At 37.1% G+C, this 12,690-nt stretch overlaps 3 protein-coding genes across 4 annotated transcripts in view; 2 read left to right on the plus strand and 1 right to left on the minus strand.

The window, feature by feature from the left end:
• Positions 1,240 to 4,810, plus strand: LOC105170395 (actin-depolymerizing factor 2). Its single transcript, XM_011091144.2, is given in 5 exon segments — positions 1,240 to 1,410; positions 3,739 to 3,910; positions 3,913 to 3,940; positions 4,039 to 4,209; positions 4,500 to 4,810. Coding segments are annotated over 4 exon segments (354 nt in total). The 5' UTR covers positions 1,240 to 1,407; the 3' UTR covers positions 4,190 to 4,209; positions 4,500 to 4,810.
• Positions 5,812 to 9,038, minus strand: LOC105170396 (putative pentatricopeptide repeat-containing protein At5g59900). The gene has a single exon (XM_011091145.2). The coding sequence runs from the start codon at positions 8,794 to 8,796 to the stop codon at positions 6,082 to 6,084; it is 2,715 nt and encodes a 904-aa protein (XP_011089447.1). The 5' UTR covers positions 8,797 to 9,038; the 3' UTR covers positions 5,812 to 6,081.
• The window catches only part of LOC105170397 (inner membrane protein PPF-1, chloroplastic), an 8,698-nt gene continuing 5,392 nt past the window's right edge, over positions 9,385 to 12,690 (plus strand). Inside the window, exons 1-3 of one of the 2 annotated variants that reach the window (XM_011091147.2) lie at positions 9,385 to 9,842; positions 11,727 to 11,837; positions 11,983 to 12,057. In XM_011091147.2, the coding sequence (XP_011089449.1) occupies positions 9,534 to 9,842; positions 11,727 to 11,837; positions 11,983 to 12,057 (495 nt within the window). In that variant the 5' untranslated portion in view covers positions 9,385 to 9,533. The remainder of the gene's footprint in view (positions 9,843 to 11,726; positions 11,838 to 11,982; positions 12,058 to 12,690) is intronic. The other variant, XM_011091148.2, reaches the window with a different exon arrangement.

A 12,690-nucleotide genomic window follows, 5' to 3' on the forward strand; every position in this document is an offset into this window, starting at 1 on the left:
TCGATACAAATTCGTTTCTGCATTTTGTTGTTCTGAACTATGATGATCCAATCTCGACTATTAATAGCATATTATTTCTGAGTCAGAACATGCAACAAACAAAGGAAGATCACCATTGTTGTATATTTGCAAGTTGTCACAGTAATACCTCCAGAGGGGGATACACATAATCTTCTTTTGTTTTGAAGCAACATTGTGAAGTAGGATCATATAAAGTGAAATTAGCAAAGAGGCAATGACGCATGCAATTGGATTTATGATCGATATAAGATAAATAATAATCAAGGATAATTAGAAAATAAAATTAAATGGGTCTTTGAGTGTGTTCGGGTTTGGGTTTAATTTGTGTCAAATCACCTCGGACCCAAACGTATAATTATTCAATTAATTAATTTATTTTTTATTGACCCACTCCACTTGTTCAAAAATCATGATTTATATGTATGGATGTATTTGTATTCGAATGCTTAATATCCTATTTTGTTTATTTTTCACACATTATATAATGAATATTAGCGGTTATGACTATTAGATTTAAAACAATAATTATAAAAATTACATGAATTGATTCATTAGCAAGTAGTAATACTGCAAAATTCCTTTATCATTCATGTAAAAAATGTCACGTGATCTAATTTAAAATATATATATTATCATAAAATTAAAAAATAAATATAATTGGGCTTGAGACGAGGTAACAATAGGGACCCAGTGGGTTTTGAATTCTGAACCGAGGAATGATTTTATACTGTGCATGGCATAATCTTAGCGACATCATTCTAATGTATACAAGTCTGAATGAATCGACTTTTAATAAAGTCATCTACATAGTTAATGAGATTTTGTTCAATTGATGAAGTTTAACTCATGACTATAAAGTCATAGGTTTAAATTCAAAAAAATTGTAAATTTTACTATATTTTAATAGTAATTGTCCGTCAATTTTAATAATAATTTTTAATTAAATATAATAATAGATAAATATTATATGATTGTTATAATTATGAGTAGTTGTCAGATATAAATATTAAATATTAGATATTAATAATTATAAAATTTAATAATTATTTCACTTAAAAATATTAATAATAAAGTCGTCTGCATAAAATGAGAGTGGAATTGTTGGTAAATAATAAAGGAAGGGAAGGGAGGCAACTAAACTACAAAAGGCGAAACGGAGCGTTTCACTTTCAGGGGCATCGTCGACATTTAATATGATTCCCTTTCTTCTATATTTGCTTCTCTCTCCAACGAAAGTCATTGCCACTCCCATCTCAACGCGTTCCTCTCTCCCCCCACTAAATATCTACCCCTAAAACAGAATCACGTCCTTTTGCAGACCTAAATTTCCTCTTTCCGGATTCTTGTCAAAACTTCCTCGATCTTCTCCGCTCAAACCTCGTCGCCATGGTAATGATTCTCATCAACTTTTTGTTTATCTCTTATATCCTTTTGCTATTTATTTTTTTGTTTTCGTAAACATACATCTTCAGTTGATTATTAGTGCTGTTGTTTTTTTTTTAATCATTTTTTTTCTGTCCGATTCACGATCTTGTGATATTTGGAATGGAAACACAGACTACAATTTTCTTTGGTAGCTGGATTTGAATGGATTTTTTTGTTCATCCCCCCCCCCCCTTTTCTTTTAGATTCTTAGATCTGACTTGAAGTTGTTTTCATTGTGTATTTAGAATTTTGCATTGCTTACAGTATCTCTAGGCCGATCTTGGGTTAGCTGACTTGCGAATTTCTTCTTCAGAGTATGCTAGTATTATGTTATCCAGGATCAATTTTGTGAATTTTTGGGGGAAATTAAATGGTTGAATTTGCTGGGTGCTAATTCAAAAAGTGATATGGGTCTGTTTCAGTAGATTCATTTTGAATTTTAGGTAAATATAATGTTTACATGTTTCTCTTTCTTTTGTAATTTAGTTATTTAAGCCGATATCTCCTAAAATGATGGAATAAGAATAATTGAATTTATTAAGACAAATGATCTGACATTTTCGTTTTCCTTCTTTTGACAATATAACCAACTTGGACTTTTTCCATTTGATGTGTAACCCCAATGTCTATATAGTTCCAAATTAGGTTTACAGGTTTGTTTGCATTCACCTTCGTGAGTTTTCCACTGACAAGGACCTCCCTGAGGTTTAGATTCTTGGCGTGAAGACCCTTTTCCTTAGTTGACTGTTAACTGTGAAGTATAAGGCTAAAATAGTACTTTTACTCAAACTCAATATTAAATAGAACTGTAAAAAAGAGAAATGGGTTTTCATTTGACATGGGGCTTAGCATCACTAAGACAGGAAGAAGATAGTATGATCATATTCATTCATTTAAGTCACAAAGCAGTGATAAAATTAACCAATTCAGAGTTCTCCAGCTGTCGTGAATGCTCCAAAATTGCTTTGCATTTTCACAGGATCATCCAATAATTCTTCTGGAATGTGAGATGGTCCAATAGTCCTTTTCTCTGTTTTATTCTATAAATCTTAGAGCTCCAATGACATTTATGGACTTAATTAGTTAGTTGTGGCATTGAAAATTGATCATTTTTAATTTTAGTCGTGAAAATATTTGCTTTTCTCCTCTAAAGACCATCATAAAATATACGGAATACGCAAAGAGTTATAGTACCAACCACCTTAAATAAATAACAACATGTGAAAACCAGTAAGAATAAGATACCCACTAGGATGGATATGCTTCATCAGAAAGTCTTCTCAAAATGTGGCACATGTTGCATCAGCTACAAAGTAATGAATTATTGATACACATAGCAAAAATTTTATCTTGAAAATGCAAAAATATAATGCGGCTGGCTTGACAATGTCAATCAATTATAGTCACAAAATTTACAAGAATGTTGTCAAGAACAGAACTCATTGTGCTGTCAACATGGGAATCCAAGAGCTAAAGGACGAATGCCCTGCATTAGTTAACTGATTCAGTCAAACCTCATGAAAAGAGATGACGGATTCACAATTCAGTACATATAAGCAGAAAAAATGAAAAGAATAGGTAATAATAGATGGATTTGTACCAGGTAGCAACCATGTTATCACGTCCTTGAGTGTCATGTGAAACCTATAAGATGAATAATGTCATTACATGAATGATATAGATTACGTTGATCCAATAACTTATACGTGTTATACATGTAAATCAAATTAACTAAAGCAGGTATAGACAATGACCTAAATTGTGAACTTGTGTAACATTTCTTTTGTTTTTTATTTGATTCTTGGGTCTTCCTGGACATGTTCTCCAGTAATGGTCAATTCCTTTGTATTTCCTACAATGGACTACAGCTGCTTGTCTTTGCCCCTCATTTTCATTAATGGAATTATCAAAGGATGCTCCACCATAAGCCAATGAATTTTATCTCGTCGAGAATGTATCTTAACCGCATATGTCTTCAAGTATGCAGGCTTAGTGAAACGTGGATGGACATAGAATAGTGGATCAACTTGTTTATGATGAATGCAAGCCATCTGGCTTGTAAGCCACGTTGCATTTGTGTAATGAATGGTTCAACTGCATATTGCAACAAGAATTGTTCCGAAACATGTCTAGTTTCTCTTCCCCGCGCAGATAATTAGTGGATTGCTGACACTTTTACATGGATCATGATTATTTATTGCCATTAAATGATAATACCCCTGCAGGTTTTTGATTCTCTTGATTTCAATATTTTCCTTGTTTATAAACTCTTAACCTATTTGTTATGTATAGGCCAACTCAGCATCAGGAATGGCAGTGCATGATGATTGCAAACTGAAGTTTATGGAGTTGAAAGCTAAACGGACGCACCGCTTCATTGTATTCAAGATTGAGGAGAAGCAAAAACAGGTTATTGTGGAAAAGCTTGGTGAACCATCTCAAACTTATGATGACTTCACTGCAACCCAAAGAGCAGGATTTTTTTCGTTGCGTGGTAATTTCCCTTCCTGGTGACATCAGTTATTGCTAGTCTCCACTCTTTGTTTACATTGTGTCATCTGACTATGTTGCGTATTAAATCTCTCTGCTAAGGTCCCCTGACACTGCAAGGGTGCGGAGCAAAATGATCTATGCCAGCTCCAAGGACAGGTTCAAGAGGGAATTAGATGGCATTCAGGTAGAGCTGCAAGCAACTGATCCAACTGAGATGGGTCTTGATGTCTTCAAAAGTCGTGCCAATTAAATATCTGGAGTCTCAGCAAAGTATGATCCGTGCTCTTTGCTTTACTCAAAAGAAATGTTAATAGTTTGTGAACTATGGTACCCGGCTAAGCTATGATATTCCTATGTTGTCAAAGTTTTATTTATCTAGTAATGTCTTCATACCTAGAACAGATTCTCTGATTTTGATCTTATTTTATTATTTTTCGAGTGTGGAATTTATTTTATTAGTTGTGTGGGGTTGGATAACCATCATTATATTGGTGTTTATATTTCAGAAATGTTCTTGACTTCACTTATTTTGTTCACTGATTTCGAATTGTTCTACTCAGTTTCTATGGTGGCAAAGTTGCTGGATGCATCAATGTCCTCTCCCAGATGGGCAATTACCATGATATGTATTGAGGATACCTTGAGTGTTTATTTGCTTGCAGTCTTTTCTATTTCTGAACTGTTGCAGAATGTACCTAACACTGAAACTTTGGCGGTATTGTTGAGCCCATTGTATGCTGTGCTGTAGGGCATTCCTCTTACCTTCTCTGAATTCCTTCTTTTGGTTCAGTTTCATGACTGCAGAATGACCATTTGTTTATTAGCTCTTTGAGTTCATGCGAGGGATATTGCTACAGCAGTAAATTTAGAATCCGGGTCATTGTGTGTTGCTTTATTTCCATACTGGAACCAAGAGGTAGGAACCTGCTGGGTTGTCATGTGTATATAAGATTTGAAGATAACCGTAAAAAGAATCACATATCTAACAATTACATGGCGATGATTTTCATATAGAAAGTCACATCGAACTCTATATTTTGTGAACTTCAACTTCAATTACATAGTGTAAGATGCCACATTGAAATTTTGCTACTTTCCAATATTAGCCAGAATACACTACAGCCAGAGAGGTAAAATTATCTTCTATCTTCCCTGCACTCTCATCTCAATTGAGGACTGAAGTCCCTTGGGCATGTGATTATTCAGTCGACACAATCCTACCTCGAGGGCTATATCCTTTGACGGAAGAAATTATGGTGGTTCTGTAGGTTATCTTTGCTAACCTTGCGGAGACTTGGGGGCTTTAAGTTGTTGCCAACATACCAATTTTGGCGTAATGATCATAATATTGTATCTGAATCATAGAGTAGGCATTCATGTGCCACTAATTAGCATTTCCTTGCAGAGCAGTTTGCAATTCTCTAAACCTGCTTTATGTAAGTCATTAACACCATCTTGTATCTGAATCATCGAGTAGGCATTCATGTGTCACAAATTAGCATTTCCTTGCAAAGCAGTTTGCAATTCTCTAACCTGCCTTATGTAAGTAATTAACACCATCGTGTATGAAATACAACCCAGATAGCGGTTGTATCAAGGGGCAAGCTACTTGCCCATCTCTACCATCCTCATTTAGTGTAATTCTGAAATGTTTAGTCATTATATAGTTAGATATCCTCTTCACCAGCTTTCGGTGCCAAAAAATATCAATCAATATGTGCCAGTGATCTGCCTTATTCAAGAAGAGAGAACTGAGAAAACCAGGTGGATACTAATATAACCCTCCAATACAAATACACACCCAACCAAAATAAGCAATTTCAATTGTGAGACAAAATTTTATTACCTATGAATCATGAATGAATAATTACATCATGTATAACCCCACTGCCATGTTACTGTTTCGCGGCTGGTCTTTGACTTCACCAGGCCTATGTTGGTAATCTACATCCTTCTCTAATATATTCTATGTTGTGCAGTGTCAAACTATATCCTACAATCTCTGAAACTCCTTAGCAAAATCATGACCTGAAACCTTTACCTGTGCCTTGCGATCAAAATTGAGATCACTAGCGATGAATTGTATGAACAAGCCTATGCATCTGATACCAGGAATAATACACATTGTCATTCACTATGAGACTAGCTGGTGGGTGGCTGAGATGATGATCCTGGCAAGCGTGTCTGGTGCATAAGATAAGCATAGGTAGCCCCAGTTAGCTTTAAACCTCTTCTTATCATATCGTCATGCAATTCAAAAGCCTTGCGGAATTCACCAGTACTGCAGCATGTATATATCAGAAAATTGTAGGCCAGTGCATCAGGCTTAAGATCCCTGTTTAGCATCGATTCCCATAACCTGAAGGCTTCTTGCAAGTTACCCCTCCTACAATATTCATACATTATAGTCGAGTAACTTATACAATCTGGAAATATGCCATTACGTGTCATCTCAACTAGAGTCTGAAAAGCTGCCTGAATTTGACCCAACTTGCAAAAACCTCGAATTATCATATTGTATGTGACCGTGTTAGCAAGCAACCCTTTAAGCATTGCCTTATGTAACTGTATAGCCTCTTCCATATTCCCTTCTCTCGTAAGATGGTCAAGAAAGCATCCGTAAGTTATCTCATTAGGATTTATGCCACTAATCAACATTTTATTGCATAGAATATCTGCCTGTTCAACAAATCCTGCCTTACATAGGCTATTTATCATTACAGTGTATGTCACAACATTTGGGGTAAACCCTTCATTGACCATAAGATCCCAATGAGCCATAGCCATCTTAAGATTTCCAGCCTTCCCATACTTGTCAATCATACTAGTATAGAAAACATTATCAGGCCTCAATCCCTGGTCATGAATCTCCTTCAAAATGCTGATCAATAATTTTGTATCCTTTTGTTCAAGAATTCCTTGAATAATTATAGCATAGCATACAAGATCCATGCCAATACATCTTTCCCTCATCTCGTTACAAGCACTCAGTGCATCCTTCAATCTTCCTTCTTTGCAGTAACCATGTAAAAGTGCAGAATAACACAACTCGTTCAACTTATGATGTTCCTTCTGCAGGTCATCCATGAATTCTTTGGCTTCAGACACCTTACCTGTAGAACAAAGCCCGGTGATTAGGGGCCTGTAGGTATACGTATCTGGTACAAGACCCTTCTTCACCATCTCATCAAATAACTCAAAGGCTCTTGCTATATTACCCAATTTACAGCTTCCGTCTATTAGAACATTATATGTTACCTCATTAGGGGCGACATTCATTTCCTGCATCTCATTCAACAAATTGTATGCTTCATCCATCATATTTGCATGAGAAAGACCATGGATAAGTGCCGTGAATGTCTGAACATTTGGGGAAATCCCTTTTCCTGTCATCTCGTGATAAAGCCGGAATGCCTTATTCACTTTTTTATGCTTACAGTAGCCACCAATTAATGATGTATATGTCACAACAGTGGGGCTCAATCCTTTTTCATTCATCTCAATACACAGTTTCTCGGCTGCACTCAGTTTTCCCAACTTGCATTGCCCGCTGATTAACATGTTATATGGGTAAACTGTTGGTTTAATTCCAGCCCTGAGCATTTTACCAAGAAAGATGATGGCTTCATCCAGTTTTCCTCTTTTGCAGAACGAATTGATGATGATGTTATAAGTTATATCATTAATGAGCAACCCCTTTTCCTCCATCTTCGTGAAAAGCAACTCTGCTTCTTCCAACTTTTCATCTTTACACAGAGAGTGAACCATAGCATTGCAAACATATAAATTAGGCATTTCCCCGAGTCTCCCCACCTTATCAATCAAATCGTAAGCAGTATCAACATCCCCTTTTCTTCTCATTCCATCCACAACACTCGATAAAGCCTCCTCACTAGGAACAATTCCATACTCTACCATCTCATCCACCAAATCTCGTGCAATCCCAAACTCATCCACTTTACATAATCCCAGCACCAATGTACAATAAGTGACTACATCAGCTCTCAAAGCCTTAGGTGCCAACATTTTCTTAATCTCAACAGCCTCCCAGACTCTCCCACTCTTACACAGCCCATGAATCAACACATTATATGTAACCACATTCAATTTGCACCACCCATTCTTCTCAACCCAACTAACCATTTCCTTTGCTCTATCATAATCCTTCAACTCACACAAGCTCCTAATAACAGCAGTGTACACATAAACATCTGGTTTTAGCCCCGAACGGACAAACATCTCATCAAACAAGCTAAGAACCATATCAAATTTTCTTATTCTGATCAGTCCATTCAACACGGCACTCAAAGTCCTCACTTCCGGAAACAAACCGCATCCCTTCATTGACTTCACAACCAGAACAGAATCCAAAACTCTCCTACTCTGAACATAGTTTTGAACCAGCAAATCAAACCCATACGCCGAACAAAAATCGCTTCTTTTATAAGAATCGCAAAAAATCCGAAAAACGAAACTTGGGTCCTCCTTCCTTTCCAAAAGGGTCTGCAAAAGCGATGACGCCGGCCAGTAAAGCTTCGACTGGACTAAAGAGTGAACCAGCAAGCAAAACGACGCCGTCGAATGGCGGAAGTTCTTGTGAAGTCCCAGGAAATTGAAGAAGCGGAGAGCTAACCTGGAGTCGTGGACATTCTGGAGGATGAATTTCTCAACGTGAAGCGGTCTGAGGCGAGTGGAAATGGACGGTTTGTCGAGAGAGATTGTCCAGCTCTGCTTGCTCCGCACAACGTCATTCAGCATCGCTAGGAAATTTTCGTCATCGTCTTTCGGGCGGCGGGATTGGGCGGTGGGTGTCAGTTTGGAGATGGGATTTGGTGTTCGAATGGGCGGCAGCCGCATTTTTGAAGAGATTTTCAGGCGGCCATTGATTAGCTCTGAATTTAGGGAAACGCCAAAGGATTGAAGGTTGATGATGATAGTGATAGTGCTGCAGACTGCAGTGCTGGGATGAAAAAGAATACCAAGAAATGGGAAAAGCTCCCACTTCCCACTCCGTGTAATGTATTTACAGGCAATTGTGGTACACTTATCTCTGCAGAGTGTACTACTCTTCGGTTGCCCATCAAACTAGTAGCTGCCACTTTCATTTTCACTAGGAATACATATAAATAAAATATTTGAGAGTGCACACACCCAAATAGGCCATTAATTTCTTTCTAACATACAAATATGATAAATAAATTATAATAACCCATATTGATATATTGAGCAATAACTTAATTTAATTAATATATTGTTAGTTTATATAAAATAACATAAATACCACAAATTATTTGATAACTTAATATTAAATTTATTTATAAGAGCTGGATGTTAATCTTAATAATTAGGTTAAGATATAATTAGAAATGGAGTTATTGTGTCAAATGTTGTGGCTGACAGACACGGAAAAGACCGAACTGGCCAATAAACGCAATCCCGAACAAAAGATCCGGATAATATTTCGTTGCCTACTCCACTCTACCCCTATCCCCATTCATCCTCCACAATTTTTTCCCTCAATATCCGCTCATGACCTGAACTCCTCTCCGGGAATTCCACTTCCTTTCCCTGCCCCTTCTCCTCCCCATATTCACATGGCGAGGACTTTGATTTCCTCTCCTGCCTTCTTGGGAACTCCTCTTCCTTCTCTGTCTCGCCATGGATTCCTCCCTCAGGGCAGGCCCATCAGCACCAGAGTCAAATTCAGCCTCCATCACCTCCCCCCTGTTCATCATTCAGTTGATTTCAATGCCATCTTTGAGCGAGCTGAGAGCTTGCTCTACACGCTTGCCGATGCTGCTGTCGTTGCGGATGGCGGGGTGGGGGCGTCCGGCTCCCCTGCTGCTCAGAAAAGTGGAGGGTGGTTCGGGTTTATTTCCGATGCCATGGAAGTTGTCTTGAAGGTGATTGGTGATTTTAAGCTTCATGGGCTTGTTTCTAGACTATCTTGGTAGCTTTCTGTAGCTTCTACTGTGTGTAAATTATAGTGCAGTGCGTTGGCTTTTTCCTCTGCCAGTTATCGTGGTTTCTACTTCTCCAATCATGTGGTGTTGATTCTTTTTTATTTCTGTTGCATGAGAGATACATGTGTAACTGCACCAAGCCATATTTTCTATCTAAATGTGATCTGAATGGCTTCTTGGGTGACCGTATCTCTGTCATGCCTAATAAAGCCCCAGTTTTCTGTTTCCTGATATTCATAGAGGTGAAAAGTACTTCCTTATCTTCTGAAAACCGTTCAGTCTCATATCTAGTCAAAATTAGATACCTTGCACATCTAGAAGAGTCGGAATATATTGATCTTCTTACCAGAATGCCTTGAAGCGTACAGTTAACATGAAACCTATCAAAAGAGTTTTTCATTGATAGCATGGAGTCTAAAAGTCAAAACTTGAAAGACCACGCCCATATGCTTGAAGCCATGAGAATATCTCTAGTATTAGGATGTTGCAGTACCACCATCTAGCCTTTGGTCGCATATTTCTGACCACATCAATCCTTCTTGCCATGGAATATCATGAAATAATGTCCACACATAAGTCAATGCATTATTGGTAGGCCTTAGAAGTTGCCCTGCTAAACTCACTGTTGCCAATAATTGATTTTTTCTAACAGGAGGATATGATCATACTTGCGCATCTTGATTTCAACTACATGCAACTTGTTCTCCTTTTAGATTTCGACACTGTTTTCATTCGTCACTTTTTATGATTTTCCTATTAGTCTGATGCTGGGATCATCACCTTCAATTAACATGCGGCATTGGGATTGTAGATTAGAACCAGGGCATTCGATCTAGGTAATTTTGCAAAGTGCTTCACAGCTGTCCTGATACTTCTTCATACGCCTATTAGACCTATGCGAAAATACAAGATCCAATTCAACATAGCGCTCGAGCAATTTGAAAATGAAGACTATTGTACACGTGATTAATATGATAGGAGTTCTCATTTTTTCACTGCGATTCCGAAAATGCTTGTTCAAGTACACATTGAATTATGCTTGTTCAAATTAACTCAAGTATAGGAAACCTTGATTACATTCATTTCTATTACTCCAAAGTTCAGGTTTTGTCCTCAGGCTAAACTCTTCCACTCTCCGAGTGCCTTATACTATTTGTGGGAGAAACGGTGTTTGTTTATTACTGAAGCTTCTTCAATTCTCAAGAAGTCATGCATCAAGCAGCAGTCTGCTAGTCATTATTACATTCCATGTCACCTTTTTTTCTGAAACTTGATATAATTCTTGAGCAGAAAGAGGGAAGTCTAAATGTAACTTGCAATTCCCACTGGATGTTTTAAAAGACTAACCCATTTTCCCTGACATCTTGTAGTCTCTCAGAAGAGATATTAGTCTTTCGGTAATTTGGCGAATGAGAATAGCAATTGTTCTTCTGAGTCATAAATCTTATATTCATTCATCATTAAAAGACGCTATTGCCATTTTCTTCCACTATACTGGTTTCATTTTTTTTTGCATTGTCCAGATCCTACTTGCAGCACCAAATTATCATTTTATTACCCACGGTCGTGTTATCTATAACAGATGATGAACTTTGCATTTATATATATCCTATAGAGGGTGTCTTTATAGAGCTTACAAAAAGTGAGCAAACACCAAGCATGGTATACACTCATGCTCGGTGATAAAAGGTCAATTTTGAGCTGTTCCATAATAGATGTCAGCAATAGAGCAAGAAGATTCGACTGTTCTCTGGCACTTCAAAAATCAAAGATTTGTATGAAGGCATTAGTAGATTTGACGAACACCTGGTTTACTTGTATCAGGTACTTAAGGATGGACTTGCAACTGTTCATGTGCCATATGCTTATGGATTTGCCATAATATTGCTCACAATTCTTGTTAAAGTTGCCACATTCCCTTTGACCAAGCAACAGGTAAACATTGGTCATGCAACTAATAAGTGTATTAACATGTCTGCTCTAGACACCTTTCTTGCTTTTTGGGCTTCTCTCTGGTTATTTCCATTTTAAATTTTGCTTTTGATATTAGTATAATAATGTGTATTTCCTTTTTGGTAAGGTTGAATCAACGCTAGCAATGCAGAATCTTCAACCAAAGATCAAAGCAATCCAAGAGAGATATGCAGGAAATCAAGTGAGCATCTTTCAGTGTTCTGTCATACAACTTATTGATGATCATGTTATTTGTGCGTGAGTAGTGTTCAATGAGAGTCTTGAAACTGTAAAACCTAATTAAATGTAAGTTAATAGGTCATTGATTGTTGTGATTATTTTGATGCAAGGGTGATTTTGTGAACAGAAAGACAAAGTAGCAGTGTAATAGTAGTTTGAAGGGATGGATTGTTTCATGTTGTTAAGGGATCATTGACTTGGGAACAGTAGTTGCAAGGTTCTATCAAGTTATCATTAATTCTATTGTTTTCATACTGAGGATTTTGGTTAACACTTGCTTTGCTTGGTGTGAAAACACTTTACCCTTGGTGAATTGTTGAAGTGCTCTTAATTCTGGCCAAACTAATAGAAATCTAAATCAAGGTGATTTCATTTCTGTCTGGTTTCAAATTGATGTGTTTCAATCGGTTGGCATTACTTGGCAATTGATTAGTGCAAGTCAGACAAAAATGATGCCAATAAATTGGTTTTCTTTTTCCTCCTTACCATGCTTAACTTGCCGTTCAATTTATCAATCTCCCTTAAGTGTGTTTGTCCCAGGTTCCAGGTCCATGATTTATTGGTTCATCTCTAATGGTAGTTGAATTAGTTCCAG

The sequence above is a fragment of the Sesamum indicum genome, linkage group LG9 (assembly GCF_000512975.1).
Source record: "Sesamum indicum cultivar Zhongzhi No. 13 linkage group LG9, S_indicum_v1.0, whole genome shotgun sequence".
NCBI lineage: Eukaryota > Viridiplantae > Streptophyta > Magnoliopsida > Lamiales > Pedaliaceae > Sesamum > Sesamum indicum.

Excerpts from the sequence above, each read along its gene's own strand:
- LOC105170396 (XM_011091145.2), bottom strand. The coding sequence starts at position 8,796 with ATGCGGCTGCCGCCCATTCGAACACCAAATCCCATCTCCAAACTGACA.